Here is a 21533-nt window from a genome sequence, read left to right on the forward strand (position 1 = left end):
GACTTAAAAACATCTTTATTATAAACCCACCAAGTTCTTTACCTTGGGGTGAACTAGTTCTTCTTAGAATCTGATCATCAATCTTTACATAAATAGATTCTATAAGGAACATTAACAGACTATCATATGGTGAAGGGAACTTGCATGTTCCTGCAACCTCATTTATTTTCAATGAGCAAGGACAAAAAAGGTACAATTTAGGACTCATTGGGATGCTTAATGCAGATGACTATCTTCCTTCCACCTACCCCTTAAGTACAGCCAAACCTCTGAATACTATCTCTCCCTTAAGCAGCATTTGCATAAAGCATGTGTCATACTTTTATTCCACAACCCAGGGTTCATAAGCAACACGGCGCTAGAGAGTGTGAGCAGGAAGCTCCTGGCATGACTTCGAGTCATCGAATCCCTTCTCTCTATCCAGAGCACACAAAGCTCCAAGAACACTGAGTAGCAAGTATCACTCTTTGCGAGACTTGCCAACAAGCGATCAACTTGCTTTAAGCCTCCTTGCTTTGGTCTAAACCTCTATAGTATAAAGCCCTTGCAGAAGGTCTGACCAAACGAACAGGCTTCTTTGCAACCATTTCCGTGGTCTTTGGACTGGTTTGGTGTGTTAATTGCATTGGCATTCATATACTTTTTATTGGCATTCATATAACTGTTAATTTGGTGAATTGGAAGCCGGTGAGAATATACTTTACCGTGGATAAAACAATTTTATTTGCTTTGGAAATCTTACTAAAACAAGGTAAGGAGATTATGTTCTATTTTTTTTTGTTAAGTATAAAGTTGACTAGAGTTCATATCATGTTCAAGGCTTCTTGTGCACCATCTGTTTTTAATATATTTGATTCAGTACAGTATGAAAGCTAACCCAGAAATAGAAGATCATTGTATTCTCTATGAATTTATAATTTCATTCAATTCTATAACAGATTTTAACAGAATCATGCAATTACATCAGTTGTTTTTTTTTTTAAGTTGATCTACAAAAGATAAACTTAAATCACATATAGGTTGTTTGTAGCCAAATGATTAATACATAGGATTTGTTTACTCTTCAGCTTTCCAAAGTTCATCCATCTAGGCAGAAAGACATTAATCAATTCTTTACTGACAAGCACGTTCTCTGGCATACATGTCATTGCCTGCACTGGATAAGCCACAGATAAAGGTGCTTGAATAATCAAAGGAAGTTCTTAATTTCACATCGGTATTCTTCAGCCAAATTTTACAAATCATATTTTCCTTGTTGGAAGGGTAAACCCCCATTGTAAATGTCTTCCTTTGACTTGGTACCAAATATATCTTGACAGGATATGGGTGGGATTACACAAAAAGTGATGTTTTTCAAGAGAGCTGTACACATGTGGCTGATCATGCATCAGATATGAGAGGGAATATTAGCAGTGATGAGAGTATTCTTTGGATTAGGTTATTAGTAGGATCCTGTTCTCTGCAAAACAAATCTTTCGAATGAAATTAATAAGCATGTGAAAGATCAATAATAGATCAGAGGAAAAATTGAGAGAAGGAAACATATTGCCTGAAAAGGCAATTTAGTGTAAAGTAATACACTTTGCAAGTTGCTTATACCAGAATTATGAAACAGCTTCAAATTTTAAATACAATGATGCAAAACTTCTTGTCGATAACAAATAATGAAGTCAACTCTTGCAGGTTGTCTTTAAATTGAATAAATCTTGAATAATTCACTTTTTATCAAGTAAATAAACTAACTCAATATCAATTATAAGATCTGTGCAAAGTCACAACAATGTTTCTAAAGGAAAGTGAGAAATATTTCTAATTACATCCAAAGCAATATTTATTTCAAGAAACCTAATGTACCCCTCTCATTATAAGCTTTTCTACCATCTAGCAAATTATTATCTGTAAATTGTAATGTATATAATTGGTCTATTTCTTAAGTAAGTCTATATCTACTATAGATTATATCCGCCAGTGAATTTCCATGATTGTCATAAAAACCAAAGCATTGTTACAAAAAGTACTTTCTGAAATTATTAACCAATGATAAACCATAACAATCATCACAATAATTAAAAAAAACTTCTGGAGACCCCTAGGTAATAGTAGCACCAAAAATCATTGTTTTAGCAATATTTCTCATGACCGACCCTGTGCAACCTTGAATGGCCATGTGGGTTTAGTAAAATCCCTGTGAATCATGATCAGGGCTTCCAATGAATCAGTCATGCCATTTTGACCATTAAAGTAAAAATCATAATTTGGCAGCTTGATCTTAAGACAGTTTAGTCAAACTCTAGACTCAGTGTTAAACTGCTAAAGGATATTCCAGTAGTTCAAGGAGGTATGTGTAACCCAAGCTCTGAAACAAAGGTCTTAACATACTTTATATTAACCTTTTCAAAACAGTTTATTAGAAGTTTGTGGTCATTTGAATGGAATTTCTTCATTCATTTTGATAAATAATAATTTTCTCTTCAATATAGTTTGAGAGTGACAGCTTTCCTTCAATATTTATCTTCAGCCATTTGTAACAAGCTTTAATGATATGTTCAAGTACGCCTACATCTTTACATATTAAAGGCCACTGAAATATAAAGATTTTCATCTTATATCATACCATCATTAAAATCTGAATTTGTGAAGGGGAAAATGAGTAAAGCTTCCTTTAACGACACTATGACAACCATTTGGGAATAATCCTGGAAATGAATTGTGATGCTTGTGCAACGGAAACCTTCTTGGGACCTAACTCACCTATATTTGTCCATTATGGAGGAAGGGTGACTATGCGAAGAATTCTGGTTAGAATTGTTATTGTTAATTTGATTAGTAATACAGCCACAGTTTATGAATTGATAGATTTAGATTCTAACAGTTCATGTTAAAGGATAGGTTTAAAAAGTATTGAAAGTCACAGCATTGGTCTATTTAACTATTTTAACTGTGTTTATCCAAAAGGGTCAATTTTAGCAAGCCCTGGCTTCTGTTTGGTTCTTGCCATTTTATTTAATATTTATTTGAATTCACTGTGAAGATGAAGACAAAGAAGAAGAAATAGTAGTAGTAGTAGTAGTAGTTGTAGTAGTAGTAGTAGTAGTAGTAGTAGTAGTAGTAGTAGTAGTAGTAGTAGTAGTAGTAATAGTAGTAGTAGTAGAAGTAGTAGTGGTAGAAGAAGAGGAAGAAGAAGAAGAGGAAGAAGAAAAAGAAGAACAAGAAGAACAAGAAGAAGAATGTCATTGTTGTTCATATTTCTGTAGTTGTAGTAAAACTTTTATGACAATTATCATTATCCTCATTTTCCCATCATTTCAGCAAAAATTGGTAAAAATGGCTATATCAATGTAAAAGAGACATCACACTCTTTAATTGACATCACAACATCCATTATCCTCTTTCAAATTCAATTCAATCCAAGGCCTGCCAAAGCTCATCAGTCACATGTCTTTAATAGTTAGCAAGAAACAGAACCTTTCAAATAATTACTGCTAATTAAATGCATTGTAAACACTATAACCTGTCTAGACAATATAATAACAGTGGTTCAAGAGGAAGTATTCAATGAAAAAAAAACTACTTTGACTATACCACACCACACCCATATTACACACAAAAGGCCTAGGTAAAACAATTTCAACAAGCTAAATTTAATTAAATAGTGTTATTGTTGAAGAAAAATAACACTTTAAATTAGGAGAGATGAAAGGAAAATGAGAAACACACTTAAAAAATACATATAGTATCTAAATTTGAGTAACAGAATCAAGATTGATTTAAGATTGATTTCAAATTTCTTTTTAATTTGATTCAAATTTAGATTACAGCAGCCACTTCAAACTTTGATGATCTTAATATCAAGAGGAATTAAACTATTTTCCATCCAGTTACTCATTACGCATATTTTATCTTCTTGCAATCCATGCGTCTCACACTCCATTTTATCCTGACTGGCATTGAGGTTCGATTATATCAGTTATCACTTGTGAAAAAATCTTTCTTTTTTTAGCTCACTGGGATATGGTTATTCCTACCCTACCTTATTGGTTGAAAGCTAGTTAACCTACCGTACATTGTAAAACACCAAATTGATTTCAGATCAGGGGATCTGTGAAGAGAGAGACAACTAGGTGTGCTATGTAAAACACATCTTCCTAATCACTTTGATGAAGTCATTAGCTGTCCACTTTTTAAAAACAGGAGCCTGTTTTGAATTCAATAAAATTGGAATTTATTTGAGTTCTTTTACATTTGATCTTCTCATCTGTCAGCTAAGTTGTTTGGTCATATGTAAATCATTTACATTATATATTTTTAATGAGGCACCACAGTCTTTCATTTATATTTCAATTGGGGAAAAAATGGTTTATCTAAATGTAGATATCGCTGTCCGTTAACTTTTATCTCATTTCCCTCTAAAAATTGCCCACATAATTAAATTTCAGTGTTCATCTTGTAACTTGCCATATGCCAACAACCCTTCAAGGTCACAACTAAAATTTGGCATAACAGACAGCCTAGACCAACAATAGGATTTGCATTTGGTTTCCTGCTTAAGACTTCACTTACAGTAGCCAAATTTATGATCAAATATTCAATTTTGATACTATTTCTGTAGTCATGTGCACTTTTCCAAATGATTTTTGTCTCCTTAAAAAATATGGGGTTTTTTTGGTTGGGGGGACCTTACCTCACTTAAGTTAATGATATTCACATAACAGCTAAACATTCAATAAAATGTCATCAGATTGAAAATCACCAACTGACAACAGATACAAATCAAGACAGCTCAAGTATTAATCATCAGTATTTTGTTGGTATTAAATAGATCCATAATCCAATCCATTGCAATCCAAACGTCTTTTGATAGAGTGCCTTTTCCTTTTGGTTAGAATGCACTGCCACATACTACTCCATGATTGGGCCACTAAAACAATAATTAAACACCTCAGAATGGTTAGCTTACTCCATGCAATTCATTGTACTTTTTAGTAAAAGAGATGATATTCAATGGCTTTCTTGAATCGCTAAAGAGAGGAGGCTGTCTACACAATTCATACCTAAAATGACTGTCATATGATAGAATTTATGTATGAAAAAGTTGTCTTATATCAATCATTATCATGACTTGTGTCTCTGTCCCCAGCAGGAATGAATTTTATTCCAAATCTTTTGTCACAGTCTACCTCCTGATGACAAATGCAAAATACCAACCTACCGGTATTCAATTTAGTAACCAACAGGGAAAAATTTAGATCTATTTGATAAAGAATTTGACAAATATATAGATATAAATCACATCTTACTTAGTATGAGAATACTTTTACAGTTGTACCCAGATTTGCTAGGACATCAATATATGGCCTTGAGCAAAGAAGAATCTAGCCATTACTTCAACAACTGTTATCTTGTAGTCATTGTTTTTCTCTCCATCATCTTTCTGTATAACTTAATCAAATCTAAATCAAGTTACCTACACCACATAAAGGGAGAGTCATGAAGATGGTTCAAGCAGTTGTTCCAAGCAGTGCATCACTAATTGATAGTCATTTAGAAGATTTGTCTTTATATAGTGTAGAAAGGCCACTTTTAATATCCTGAATTCCTGATTCAAAGTTTGAATTGTAGTGTGACTCTTTAATTAGTCAGGTTAGGTATACTTATCTTTCCTTCACTCTTGCCAATGTCACATATAGGTCAAAATTTGAAGTAGTACTTGTTATTTTTGTTATTTGTTTGAACTGTAAAAGCAAAGTCAGAAGTGCAATGAGCAAAGAAGTTCCCCCATTTCAAATTACTACATTCTCAATAATTGTTACCCATAATTTCACATTAAACTACTAAATAAGATTTGAATACCTACTTCATTGAAGAATATTCCTGTGGTAATATTTCATTTAAGCTAAATATGTATTTCTAAATTCCTTTTACGTAAACAAATTTTATGAAACAAAACAAATTGATATCTTTATTTTCAAAGAGAGCTTCATGCAGCTTTCCTCAGCCAACTAAACTCTCAATTAATATCATTTATCTTCTGTCTCTCCAAAAGTACTATTGATCTTTAAATACAATCAAATGTTTACTGTAGTTTTATAGATGTTTGATGTCACCTTGTTATTACACTTTAAGTACAATGGATCACCATGCAATATGAAACTCAATCAAAAGTACAGCTTCAAGCTTACGGTGAGATTTTTTTATCAAATCTGTCTTAAAGTCAAACGGAAACCCATCAATCGCTGCCTAAGGATACAGGGTAAAGTATTCACTCGAGAGCCAAAGCATACAAACTGTTTTATCAGCGACATGTGTACGCAAATTTTGTTATCGGCCTAAGACAGAGATTAACAGATCTGGACAGCAAGATCTTTACCCAGGCATGGGGAGTTTATTGGAAGTGGATAGGTTTAGGATGTTTCCCTTAAAGTGGAAGGCTTAAAGTGACCTACTGTAAGGGAAGGACTGACATCTTGATGACAGACAAGGTATTTTCTCCCATTGAGTCATACTACAGTATGGGTCAACATGGAGGAGTTCTCAAGTTCACAGAAATTGAAATAAAATTGCTGTGCTAAAAACTGCACCTCAATCTGTGTTTCACATTCTTGGTACCCAGTAGGAGACAAAGGTGATTCAGTTGGCTTCAAACTGAAGCGGCTTACATTCTTACATTGTCAAGCCAACTACATTAGGCTGAAAGCCCAATGGGTCGTGTTAAAATTACTTCTCAAGGAGTAAATTGTCTGATGACGGTTGCAATAATGTATCATAATTCATATCATAAAAGTTCTTGCAGATATCAATGATGTATCAAACACAATATCAGAATTATTTCAATAGTATTCATCCATCTTGAATCAGGTTCATGTACTGTCAGACCATTGCCTGTGATTCAAATTCTTATGGATCTACTACAAAAAAAATAAGATTTTGTTCTCACTACTGTCCTAAAACTAGTTTACTGGAGACTAGTTTGGTAGAAACTAGTTTAACGTGTAATGAGAATGGTCAAAGTGGTCTTGGAGGAAGCGATCTCCCAAACCAGTTCAGAAAACCACCTCGCGGTGTAGTTTTGAAGATTGTTTTTCATTGTTAAACTGGTATTAGCACGAGGACACAACCATTTTTCAAGAAACGATCCTCGCACATTTTCAGCATGCTACTCCACACACTGTATGTGGAAAGCCTACGCTGCGTTTTCAAATTTCGCGCAACACATGTCACCCCACTGAGAGTGTTCACATAGCAACAAGACCCCTTTATGTGAAGTGGTTTTAAAAACCACTTTCGTGTGATCAAATGAGAATGCTCACAAAGTGATCTTCCAAACCGGTGTCCAGTAAACCAGTTTTAGAAAGTATAATGACAACGGTGTCTTAGTCTCTTGAAAAATCTGTTTATGGCCATATATTCCCTTCTCCAGCATCCCTTGAACAGCTCTGCTAGCTTTAAACCGATAGAACAGAAACCAAAAGTTTATGGTATGACGTCAAAGGATATAGAGTGACCCATGGGATGCCAAATGAGAACTTGATGAATTACTTGAATTGAGCCCCAAACCAGAAATTCTCATTCATTATAAATATCTGATGAAGTCAGATGAACTAAAATCTTGGAAGAACTCTTCTTCTCTTCTATCTTCATGAAGAGTATATGGCACAGTTCGATCAAAATCTGTACTTCTTTTCTATTTTCCATACAAAAATAGAAATAGATTTCAAATCTGATGTATTTTTTTCAGATGGGTCAAAACTTTTGTAGGCTATGTTTGTTCCATCTGTAGCATACAAAGCAATGCTAAAAATCCATTTAAATATAAAATAATTTAAACAATTTTTGCTTGAATAATAAAAGCTTACTGAACTGTTCATCTAATTAAATTGCCAACAAACACAGAAAGAACCTTTACACCTGGTTACAAAGATCAATTTGAAACAGCATTTTGCCCCAATCAAACAAAAGACAGTGTTTTTCTACACTCATAATTTTTTCTCTAGAACCCGATGAGTAAACAAATTCAGACTGAGACACTTTAAGAAAAGACAACTGACAGACTACAACAAATTACTTTACACAGGTTTGCCAAGAATCGTCTAGAATATCAGTTTGAGGAAAGTAGCAAATATATACACCAAGCGAAAAGGACCTGGATTGTTACCAACAAAAACTACAACTGTAGAGGAAATTCTGTGGTTTGTTTTCAACCAACTGAGTATATTTAATCCACACATTGAACCAAGCTAAAATCCTGATCATGACTTGCAGTAAATACACAGAGGACCTAGCTGGGCATGTCAATATTTTACATTGGACTAGGATAGGATATACCCAATCACATGTTTAGGGCGTGCCCACCTTAAAAAAAAGTGGCATATATTCACCCACTCAAAATTTGATTTACTACCTGCCGCAAATGATATAAAAGTCTAAAAACTGGATAACTATTAAGAAGGAGTAAGAGAGTCCAATCTGATTTACTGTCAGCTTTTGAAGAGCTGGGAGAGGAAAGTTAACCAGACTGACCTGCCTGATGCATATACACCTACACAAAATTTAAGAAGAAACGTAACACGAGTCTATACCTTGATAAATATGCCTACATTTTAGAAACAAGCACAGACAACCGAATCCTTCTTATTCAACTTTTCAAGCCATCTCCAACAGTCTAGATAGTTCTAGTTTCATGGGTTTATGTAAGGCTCTCTAAACCTATTAGCATCAACCGGAATCTGATCCTTTACTGTAAACTAGTTAACAAATTAACAGTAAAAAGATACTAATGTTAATATCCTCTATCAAAATGAGGACAAACAGAACAGGAAAGTGCAGTATTAAGTGCGCATGCACCATATACAAGTCACTCTACTGGATAAATAAAATGTGACTGCATGATGACATGTCTGGTAGTCACCCGATCCTGGACCGTCCTCTGTCTAGAATGAGATCTTTCAACTAGCAATTTAGACTCATCCTCATTGGCTCCCAATTACCACAATCAAAATTACAATCATGTCCTTGTAATGGTGTATACATAGGTCTATACATAGAACTAGTCGCAAGTTTGAAGGGAATTTCCTTCCTGCTCTTTGTGTACTTCAAGTGATGCGAAGTGTCAGACAGGACAATCTCAAGATAAATGGGACTCATGCACACCCAAAAAATAAATCCTTGTAGTCACTTAATGGAAAAAAAATGATTACAATTTCTGGTAACAGTTGTGTAAGCAGTGACAAGAATATTTTCATGTGCTAAAAAGTAGTTATTATTATTGGAACTAATGGTTATTCTACATCTAAATGCTTGCATTTTCAGTGTATTTTCTTTATATCATGATTGCTCACAACGCTTTTGATGTTAAAATCTTTTATATAAGACAAGATAATGTAAGCCCAAGATACACATACGTCAAAAGGAGGATTGAGGCTACCCTGTAGGTGACTTGACGCATATGTATATGCTCACATATTTTTGATTGCTGGACGAGACTGAATACATCTAAAAGACGGCTTGACCACTGAACTAGAAATAGGTATCATAGCGAACAATAGTTATTGCAAATGAAAAATAGAAAATGTTGATGTGAAAAGACAGGCACACATGTCACTTAAATAGTTGTCATGGATAAAGAATCTCAAAGCAGTTTTACTCAGAGTTTTATCCAAGATGAATATATAATTTCTTCATTTCCCTTTTAAAACTTAAGAAAAGGGCATTACATTTTAATGCATTCTGAATTCAAACTTAAACAAAAATAAATAGGGCCTATCTCTATTCCATTTTGCAACTCTCTACCTGACAGAAATTTAATATGACTTACCAATTACAGTTTGTTTCCACTTAAATTCAATATTCAAAATTTCTAGTATTTTCTATCAAGATGTTTCTAACTTAATTGACCAGACAGCCGGATAAAATGAAATAAGGATATTTTCTGATGTAGAACCAAATATTCAATTATTTTTTAGTATTGTACATGTTGAAAACTGAAACTGAAGATTAGGCAATCTAGATACATCCTGTCTCTGTTTTTACAACTTTATTCCTCCAATAATAATTTATTTAATTTCATTCTCTGCTTGAACTTTGTCTGTATTGTAGATATCTTCCACACTACTATCCAGACACCGCAATCTCCTCCCATCCTTGCAAGATCTATCCTGAATTCCTGTCTGGATGAATTTGTCTTACCCCATTAAGAATCTTGGATCCCCTTAACAGATACTTCCCCTGCAATGACTTTTGTGTTCTTCCCTTCTAAAGGTCATTGCTTGGTGCTGGTTGCACTTGTTCAACACCCACAAGCTCTCAAGTTCACACACCCATCAGCTAGGCACACATGCAAATAGAAAGGAATTACAGCCACACAGCATCTCACTGATCCTTGTCAAAATGGAGACACTTGTATGGAAACAAAATCTCTATATTCATCTCCACCACCCCTTCTCTCTCTTTCCATCTCTCTATCTCCCTTTAAGCATGTACCTCTACCTCTTCCTCTCTCCCTCTCTATGCTCATCATTACCCTGCAAACTATCAATTTACTATATTTACTGTAAGATAAAAATGTAAAGATCTCAACATGTAAATGTGTCTCAATGTCACGATTGATGTTTTTCTCCTTTTATATGGGGGGGTGTTACATTTATGTTTTATAGCATACTCTAATGTGGGCATTAATTCACTCTTTTCCAGCTGCAATGAGAATGCTTTGATCAGTGCAAATCTCAGCATTTAAAAATTGTATGTTGAGATTACAGATTACCATGTGGAAGGTTAAGAAATCCAACTATTCACGATACAAAATTATTTCAAATATTTCAATATCTGAACTATTCAATCTTCTCAATGTCCATATACTGTGCATGTATTGTATTACAATATTGGTACATCCTCCTGTCCCTTCCACCCACGACTAATGAAACATGACATCATGACACCTGAAATAATTTCCATGGTAACCGGTCAACGTGAATATCTATTAACTGTACCAGGAGAAATTATGCTACTATCTCTGTACCTCAATCAAATGCATTGCCTTAAATGATAATTTGTTTTAATTCCATGCTAAAACCTATCAGTTCAATCTGACTTAAGAGTTTGTCCCTTTTTTAATAAAGCAATTTGAGGTATTTCCTCTTCATGGATTTGGGATGCCGCTTTCAATTATCACCTACATATAGAATTCAGAGCAACAATACAGCCCCATACATCGGAAGTCATGTCAAGTTTTCAAGGTCAGCCATGCACCAATCTAAAAAAAAAAAACGGAATTCAGAACAAAATTATAGGCATGAGATATGTAAGTTTTTTTGTTTTTTTTACTTATATGGTACAAGCAATTCTACTTTGCATGAATGCATCTCAATAAACATTTCAATAAGAAGGAATCACCATATTCATGTTTCATTGATATTATCCTGTAATAAATATGACTGTCCACCATGCTACTATAAAAATTAAATGACTACCTATTAGAGAAAATAAATTAAGATACAGGCACTGGTTACAATATGGATTAATGAGTTGGATGTATTACAGTTGCTAAAGAATCTTAAATTGATGTTAAAATACAATTTATCCTTATTTATCAAATATATAAACAAATATATGTTGATCAAATCTTTAATTTTTATTTTTGTTATAGTATGTGTTTTAGCCTAGATGTATTCAATTGATGATGAATTCATAATGAATAACTCCAAGATACACATCCCCCTTCAAAAATGAATAAATAAATAAACTTCAATAATGAAAATTTAAAAAAGAAAGAAAAGAACAAAACAGTTACAGTTTATTCATAATAAAATATTAGGATGTCTTTGAAATGAGACATGCAAAACATAATTTTTTGCACATTGTGGAGAGTGTGGATGAAAAAAAATCAAATAACACAGCACTTGTAATTCGATTATACTAGATGAGTGATCACCCTAGTTACTACATAATTCCAATGTGTTATGCTCACCACAATGATCACTTTATACCACAATGTGGCAAGAATTAGAGAGGCTTTAAAGGAGAATTAAATCATTTTCAGTGAACTTCTACTCTTCTATGTCAATATGTGGTTGCACAAATGCTAACGTATTGCAATGCTACACACATCAAATTCAATATGCACACATCATGCCAGAAAAAAATGTCTTTCACTACCAGTGTGTCAGATAATGGTTGACTGTAAGAAGCACATGAAGTAATTGTCAAAACAATAAGATAGCATGAAACTTTGCAGAAAAGGGACAGAAAAAAAACTAGTTTTTTAAATAAATCTTATCTCTTCTAATTTTTTTTTTCAATGATCGAGCTTCTGAACTACAGAATAGTAATGACAAAATTCATGTAAAGTCTACATAAAAAGTAAAATATTATTTCAGAGAATCACTGGGAATGTTTGCTTTTTTTTCATCATTAAGCACAATATAAATTCAGAAAAAATACAATCCTTGTCAACTTATTTTAGATGTTGTCAATGAATTATACATTGACTAAATGAAATGATAACAAATGATTTTCATCTCTTGACTATCCTTAGCATATTGTTTATATTTCTATTTCTATGTTTTGGGTTTATGCCAAATGAAATACTGAAAATGGAAATCATTCTTGTTTGTTAAAGTTTGTTTCTAGTTCAATATCTTTAAGAAGGAAAAGCATAGGATTTCCTGAGAATTACTATATCAATTCCATCAATGTAGTCAGAGGGAGATAGGAGCAATCAGGTCAACAATCCTAATTATCTTATTATGAAGGATTGGGAATGAACTAGTCAATTTAGTCAATTATAATTGAATATTTAAGAGTAAGGATGTAAAAAAAACTTCATTAAACAAATGACTGATAACATTAACTCTGGGAGATAATAAGGAATACATCTAAATATGCCTTCAGTGTTCACATTTGCCAATCATAACTCTTTTTCCTATAAATTTTCTCCAAATTTTATGTCACATATATTTAGTGATATTGAAGTGGAAATAAAGGTTTAGATATTACAATTAAATAAAGAAAAATATATCCAGGCCTCTACAATTTATTTTCATCACTTGCCAATAGAAGAAACTGCTTGGCCAATTTGTTTTATTATTTTCTTTGTTTTTTCATTATTTTTTAATGACAGTACTACTGTTATTTCTAAAAGTCATACAAAATAACAATTAAGAATCTGTACAGTAAAGAACACACACATTTAAAAGTTTATTTTCAGCAAAGTAGGCCCAAGTCATTACGTATATTTTGAATTTTCTTTTTACTATTTATAAATGGGTGTTTAAGGTTTAAAAATAAACCTTCACCAAAAATTGTGAAAATTTAATATTCTGCATCCTTTAATCCATGAAATGGTCATCTGTAACCCATATGTTCTTGGAATTGTTTAGATTTAGTTAGAAACTATGAAGAAAATAAAGAATATTCAGCTTTCTTGACTCTGAAAAAGATCATTTTATGATGTTACAAAAAAAATCAAGCCTCAAGGCTTCACCAAAAGTGGAGTGGCTAAAATTTCACATTTTGCATCTTTAAATCCATGAAATGGCCATTTATTTTCCATATTGGTTTTGATTTATTTGTTTTAATATATTCACCCCTCTCTTGTCTTTTCTTCATCGTTTTATGATGTTACACTTGGTCAATAATTTTTGCATTGTAGTCCCACATGTAGACTTTCATGGTGTTGCAACACTAACTGATGATTGTTGATCGTCGTTTTACACTTGGGCAACACCATGGAAGTCTACATGTGGGACTACAATAATAAAAAAAAGTTTACCGAGTGTAACATCATCTTAAATGAGAGTCAAGAAAGAGCCGCATATTCTTCTTATTTTGGTAGTTTCCAACTAAATAAAAACGATTTCAAGGTAATATGGAAAATAGATGGCCATTTCATGAATTTGAAAATGCAAAATGTAAAATTTTAGCCACTTTTGGTGTGTTTTTTTTTCAATTGGCGAATTTTGCAAGATAGTAGCACATGCGCACAAAGAACGTAAGATGAAGCACCTTCCTTTCCCAATAGCTGTTTTCACAAAACAAAAAATTCTAATTACCGGTATGAAATGAAAATATGATTTTGATCATAAGTACTCAAGTTTTGTCTTATCCTAAAAGATTGGTGAACAGGTGAAAATCCATGGGGGTCTTTTACAAATAGTTAAGTGTGACTTAGTTATGCTGAAATGCCAAAGGGTACATGATATGTAATAACACACAATCTTATTGATTAATATGCAGTAGCCCGCATCCTCTTAGCATGATTTGGCCAAGCAGTGCTAAGTCTTTTATACTGCAAGCATGTAGGTCCATGCTGCAAGCATATGAAGAGTTTAAGTACGACTCTAAGTCATACTTAACTCTTTGTGAAACACATCCGGGTATGGTAGGAGCTATAAGGTTAGTCTCAAACTTGGATTTTTATACATTTAACCAATTATATGCTTGAAATGCATACAAAACCAACTTTGGGTTTAAATTTCATCCCTTATTTTGAAATTTAAAAAAAAAGGTGACAAAATTATGTAATGCTCAACTATTTTTTTTTGAGGGGTCAGTTGAATGAAAAAACATAGTCAACAACTCCTACCTTAGAGGCGTCTAATTTCTCTGATTCTTCATGGCTTTGTGACAGCACATCAACATGATTTCCCATCTCGTTTCTGTAGAGTTTATTTTCTATTTTTTCTGGATGATTGTGATCAGCTGACAAATAGCCTCAGGAAAGGTCATTCCAATTCTCTTCACACTCTCCTTTTCTTTCCGGTCAGGAAAAGAAGCACTAAAACTTGGTCTTAATTTAGCCTTCCAAATGAACTTCTTATTTGGCAATGTTGTCTCAAGGCTCTGAATGCTTAGCTGTCTTGTCATTGACATTCTTATGGGGATGTTTTTTTCTGCTAAGAATGAATCCACAATATTTTGTGTGCCAACAATGGCTCATATAGAAATTCTGTATATAATGTCAAAAATAAAACCTAAGACTATTCCTAATCATTATTTCCAAGTTGTTTTAAACCAAACCCTGACATGCAAATAACTTCTTATTTACATCTGGTTTCATGAAACTTTCAGTGTTATTTCGGTTTGATTTTTCTTCTTCTATTTATTCACATCAACTTTTTGATGGAGTGGACTTGACCTTTAAGAAAGGAGCAATTGCCATAAAATCAAATGTTCAGTCAAGGTGCATAATCTAGTCTGCATTCATACTGGATTTCAAATTTCACGCAGACTGCTAAGGAGTGGCCATCCTGCAGACCCCCCCCCCCCAAAAAAAAAGACATCAAACATACAACAAAGACATCCAAACTTGTTTGATAAATGAATTAAAACTATAAAATATTATGATGAAGTAACAGTTGATTCAATAAACAATATGAATTTTACTAACTTTTAAGATGAAATGAAATGACGCTGGATAAGTATCAATCAGAATAAACTGGATTTTAGTGAGATAGTGATTTCAGCTCCATGGCTTTAAGGATGAGAACGGCAAATCTTGGCCTCCATATCCTGCTTATGAATGTCTCTATAGGCCTCTAACTGAAGTTTTTTTTTATATGGTTTGACTTTGAGTGTCAGTAAATGTAGTGAGTCATAATGCAGTATCCCTCACATCAGGAACTATGACTGTTTAACTTATAGTGATGGGCCCTTAGCCACATCAGGTGATACTATTCTTAATATAAAGTACTGCTATAATTTGATGAAAGCATGTAATTTGATTGGCCAAAAGCAAATTTTATCGCATATTTCTAGAATTTGATAAATGATAACAATTTCCATAAAGGAGAGTCCAGTTCAAGATACCATTCATGGGCAACAGAGTGTTTAAGAAATGTTGCAGCAATATTATTGGCCACTAATATAATCTAAATGTGGTGAAATACATTATGTTAAATCAAATTTATTCTCATGCACACTGCAGAAAAGCATATTTTCAACTTCTTAAGCAAAAATGAAATATTGAATAAAACCAAAGAATTAGTACCACAAAACAAATAATACCCATTTTTATATTAGATAAAGCAGAAATGATTCATTTTCATTCATTATTTTCATTTTTATTTATTTGTTTACAGAAACTTGGCTAGTGAAGAGAAATAGACATCAAGCCATGAAGAACGAAAACCGTCATTGACAGCACAACTTCACATATATAGAGACTGGATGTGCGAACAGTAAAGCATATGAGGATTTATCAGTTATGATTTATGTGAATACACCATGAATAGGATCAGTTTGAATATACTGCTTGCAGCTGGTATCATCATTAGTCTTCTGAGCTGTGTCTTCTGCCAGGGCTGGATACCAGCTTGTCCAAAGCCATGTCGCTGTTCATTAGATCGTAGCCCTCAACAGACTTATAGTCTTGGACCAGGAGCTTACAAGCAGGTTGACTGTCGCTACGGAAACCTATTCAATATACCCCCAAACCTTCCACCAGATACTCAAGTGTTACTTCTCTCCAACAATTTTATAAATGCAATTACTCCCCTTGAGTTAGAGCAGGTTCCCCACCTGAAAAAGCTGGACCTGTCCCACAATTACATCACAGAGATTGCACCAGAGACTTTCAAATTCAATGTAGATTTAAAGATGTTAAATCTTGGATGGAACCAGATTGTTGCAATAGCTAACAGTGCATTTGATGGATTAAGCGCCCTCTCTAGACTTTTGCTGTCATCTAACCAGCTTGTTGATGTTCCAAATGCTATACAGAATTTAATATCTTTAGTATTATTGGAGCTTTCTCGCAACCAGATTGTGACAGTAAATCAGAATTCATTTGCAGGTCTCGGACAATTGCAATTCTTAAATCTTCGAAGCAACCAACTAGAAACTGTTGCTCCACTCACTTTTAATGACTTAAGATCACTAGTAAATCTTCATCTGACAGCAAACAAATTGAAGGTTTTGCCTGCCAATGTGTTCAGAAACTTGAACAACTTGGCTGATATTTCACTCGGTATGAATGACCTTGAGCAGATTCCTCCATACATTTTCTACGGATTAGGATCTGTCAGACACATTGACCTTCATAACAACAAGCTAACTCATCTTCCATCCACTCTTTTTCAAGGAATGCCAGCACTGCAGGAGATTGACCTTAATGGAAACAATATTTTAAGAGTTCCTCCAACCCTTTTCAGGGGCCTTGTAAATCTCCGTTCAATTGAATTCACTGGCAATGATCTCCTTGAACCCTTACCTGTAAGTCTATTATACGGTCTTCAATCTCTCCAAAGTGTCGAACTCCACTTGGTGCAGAATATACCAACAGCAATGTTCAGGTCTGTACCACAACTCACCAGTTTAGAAATTACAGAAAGCGATATACCCGTCCTGCCATATCAAATATTTCAAAACTTGCCAAATTTACAGACTCTTATTCTTCGAGATAATGGCATAGGAATTATTCCGTCAGGTACGCTAAATGGACTAACAAGTCTAAGAAGTTTAGATCTGTCACTAAATGCACTTACATCTCTAAATGAATCAACATTTGGTGCCATGCACTCTATTAGAGAACTATTCTTACAGGATAACCTGATCACTTCTGTCTCACGTGGAGCATTCAGTAGTATGACACAGCTGCAGACCCTGAGACTTGATGTTAACCTTTTAAGAGAGTTGCGTGCTGATGCAATGCCTGAGAATGCTGCCCTCACGACACTACAGTTAGCTGATAACCCACTGGAGCGTGTTGATGGTGCAATGTTTTCAAGACTCCCCAATCTCGCTCATATGACCATGGATAGCAGAAGATTAATCTGTGATTGTCACATGTCAGAATTTGCTAAATGGATGCAGAGGAATCAAAATACAATTGATACAACTAGTGAGCTTGTTTGTGGAACACCATCAGGATTCAGGAACAGACCTCTATTGAATCTCATCTCAAATCCTCGAAATCCATTTCGGTGTGCATATCCAGCTATTACCACATTGCCCAAAACACAACATAAAGCAGTGTCAACTGGAGCTACATTCACTCTCCCATGTAAACTAACTGCCCAGGCAGCTGCAAGGACAAGGTGGCAACTCCCAAACCGTCCAGGTATGTCAGTTCCATCTTACCGACAGGAGGCCACTTATGATCCTATTGGACATTTGAAAGTCAATGGTGATGGCTCTCTAGTAGTATACAATGCAAGTGCCGAAGACAGTGGGTTGTATCACTGCAACACCAGGAATTCTATGGGCTCTGACAATATTACTTATGCTGTTGCCGTTCTTGCACCAAATGCTCCAACAGCACCCGGCATTCTCCCAAAAATTCCTCCTGTAGAATCTACAGCACAAGGAAATACAACATTCTCAATTCCAAAGCCACAACAACCCACTCGTGGCATGCCACCTACTAGGAGAACCCATATTGGACCAGTTCAACCAACAATTACCTCTCAAAGAAATGATACTCCAAATGTTCATCCTTCATTTGGGGCAACTGTTAAGGCAATGGGTCCAGGTCAAGGAGCTCAAAAAACAACACTGCACCCACTGACTGTCAATTCAAAAACAGGAGAGCCTAAAATGGCTGACAGAACATTGGTCCCAACATTTGCATCTTGGACAACAAGAAGTCCAGGACAAAAAGTCCCATGGGGAACTGCAATGCCTCCACTGTTTGAAGGGTCCACAGATACACCTTTAGGAACGATTGTTCCAAACTTAAAATGTATCCCAAATCCCTGTCAAAATGGTGGTACATGCAATATGGTACCAAATGAAAGCATTGAGTCAGAAAGTGAAAACTTGAGCTCTGAAAAGTCATTGTTTGCTGTCTTCAATGATGCATTCCGATCACGAAAGCCTAGATCTGCAGAAAATGCAATGAAAAAAGCATTAGCTCCAAGCAGACAGATCCGCTGCTCATGTCTGAAAAAGTATGGAGGGCCCTTATGCCAAATCCTTAAGCCAGGTAATCCTACCAAAGTAGCCGTTGTGGAATCTACCAATGATGTGATTACTCTCAGTTGGTCACAAGCTGTCAAGGGTGAAGTTGCTGGGTACAGGGTGTTCTACAGCCTCGTTGGGGATCGCACAGTAGTAAAGAGTATTCCGATTCATCCAGATGTTAACCTCTTCTCTATGAACAAGCTCAAAAAGGATTCCACATATCGCATCTGTGTGATAGCATTCAACAAAGGGGGTGAAAGCTCTATTGGAGAGGAAAATTGCATTTGGGCAGAAACAGTTACACAAAACAGGAGCACTAGTCCAATCTTTAGCACTCAGTTCATTGCTATTGCAGCTGGAATTGTCTCGTTGTTTGCTGTAGCTTTGTTTAGTGCTTATTGTTATCTGCGGACAAAGAAAAAGCGAGACAGCTTTGATGAAGCAGTGGTTGTGCAAAGACCAGCACCGAGGCCAGCATCAGCTGCTGCAGAAGTGTTTAGAAGAAGCCTTAGGAGGCCAATGGGTTCATACTATTCCAATATGGATGACTTAATGCTCATAGACATGAATCAACAAACAAACAGGCAAATGTACATGAATCCATTTGATGCACGGCATTCTGCAATGCTTCATGACATGGAGTCCAGAAGACCAACACAGAGTCAAAGTGCTCCGAAAATATTTACAAAACCGAATCAAAGACGAACTCTTCGCATTCAAGAGGATACTGTCTTATGATAAGCAGACAGATTTACAGTCCTATGAGCCTTTTTTCTCAAAAAAAAGGAAATTAACTTGTTATATGTATTCATGCATTGATGTTTGTGTCTGTGAATGACTTGTCAAGATGATCTAACATATTGTGAAAAATAAATTTATGATTAATATTGTATAATTCTTATATTCACTATCAATTCATTCACATAAGTTATGTACAAAGTACACTGGAATCCAGTTTGTACTATCATTGATTGTACAGACACTGTTTCGACTGCAGGTATGAAAATCTAATTTCGATAGGAAATGATAAAAATCAATCCTTCAGAGGTCATCATAAGCCAAAATTCTTTAGAACAGTGAAGTTTCATTAAACAACTCAGGCTTGATTGAAATTACATTCAATTTACTACATGATTTTCTTGCTGATGTGGTTTTCTTGGTGTTGCTAACACAGGAAACAACATGTGGGACCACACGATAAACAAATTTTTCAATAATTTGTTTGATCTTCATTTTGCAGATATCATTTATTTATTTCATATATAATTCTGCATAATTATTGTTCAATTCTGTGAACATTTCATTGTCTGTTGTTACCGTTACAAGGACCAGAGTTTTCCTTGAATTTTGAGAGACATTCAAGTGAGCATGTTATCTTTTTTAAACTTGATAGACACATACTACTATCTAACAAAACAATTACTTCCATACACCTTTCCAGTATTCTCAATACTGTTGACAATATTGCTACAATATGTCTGCTAAAAAAAGTATAGTGCTAAAATGTGTAATGGTTTGTTGTTATCATTAGTGTTAAAAGGATCAAAAATAAATTTTAAAAATGTCAGGGGCAATATTTCATTTAGCCCATCATAACTTTTTTTTAAAAAATCATTGCAGATGGTTGGCTGTAAGAAGATTTGTGTAAGTGGTTGATAATGGTATCAAGCTTATGAAACAAGGCCCTAACAGATCAAGTAGTGTTAGTCCAAGGTAGTGACAAGATATACCAAATGCACGATAAAAGACCAAGGGAATAAAATGGATGTACAATGTCAATTATAATGAGTTTTGAACATGATCCCAGCCATGCCAAAACATAGATGCCTCAAAAATAACTTCCCTGACTCAACATTTGGCTGGGGTGCACATCCTGCTGAGAGGTGAGTGAAGACTCCCCTGAAACCACATCTCTCTCAGGGTTTCCCTCATCTCTTCTTCCTGTGGTTAAATGGATCACAACAGAATTACCTGGGCCCTACAAATGCTCCCTTGCTTTCCTCTCAGGAAAGAAATCAAATCAGAAGGGAGGTTAACTAATCAAAGTGAAAAGAACAATGGAATAAAACAGGTTTCGGAAAAGAAAACTGTATAATTGATTTCAGCTAATAGCTTCTTCTCCTTTTCCTTATTATTTTCCTTCACATTTTCTTCCTTCTTCTTATGATGCTCATTATTAGCATTATCTATATACACTTTATCCATCTTCTATTATCCTGAACCCACCAGTTCACAGATAGGCAAAACTTATCAAGCAAATTGCTGATGCTAATACTACTACTATCACTACTACCACTACGTACTACTGCTGCTGCTGCTGCTGCTGCTACTGCTACTTCTACTTCTACTAATAATAGTAATAATAATAATATACTTCTTTTTCCTCTACTACCACTTATACTACTACTTTTACTACTAATACTAATAAAACTACTACTGGTGGCATTTCCCATGTTTTCGACAGGCATCGACTTTGCAAGACTTTAAAAAAAATTCTTTGAAGTGCCTCTGACAAACTTGAAAATATCTAGTTTACATTATCTGCTTATCAATAATTAAATAATGCAGTTTTTGCCTAATCAACCTTTAAATGCTTAACTGCTTCCTGCAGACAGAAAGTGTCCTGAAAATCCCCATCATAC

At 34.6% G+C, this 21533-nt stretch overlaps 1 protein-coding gene across 1 annotated transcript; it reads left to right on the plus strand.

The window, feature by feature from the left end:
- Window positions 1-252: 252 nt before the first annotated feature.
- On the plus strand, window positions 253-21223 carry LOC121410563. The gene is made up of 2 exons (XM_041602733.1): window positions 253-751; window positions 16071-21223. Exon 2 carries the CDS (start codon window positions 16216-16218, stop codon window positions 19627-19629), a length of 3414 nt encoding a protein of 1137 aa, XP_041458667.1. The 5' UTR covers window positions 253-751; window positions 16071-16215; the 3' UTR covers window positions 19630-21223.
- Window positions 21224-21533: the final 310 nt, after the last annotated feature.

Source organism: Lytechinus variegatus, chromosome 3 (assembly GCF_018143015.1).
Source record: "Lytechinus variegatus isolate NC3 chromosome 3, Lvar_3.0, whole genome shotgun sequence".
Lineage (NCBI taxonomy): Eukaryota > Metazoa > Echinodermata > Echinoidea > Temnopleuroida > Toxopneustidae > Lytechinus > Lytechinus variegatus.

Coding starts and splice junctions, on each gene's coding strand:
- LOC121410563 (XM_041602733.1), top strand. CDS start 16,216: ATGAATAGGATCAGTTTGAATATACTGCTTGCAGCTGGTATCATCATT.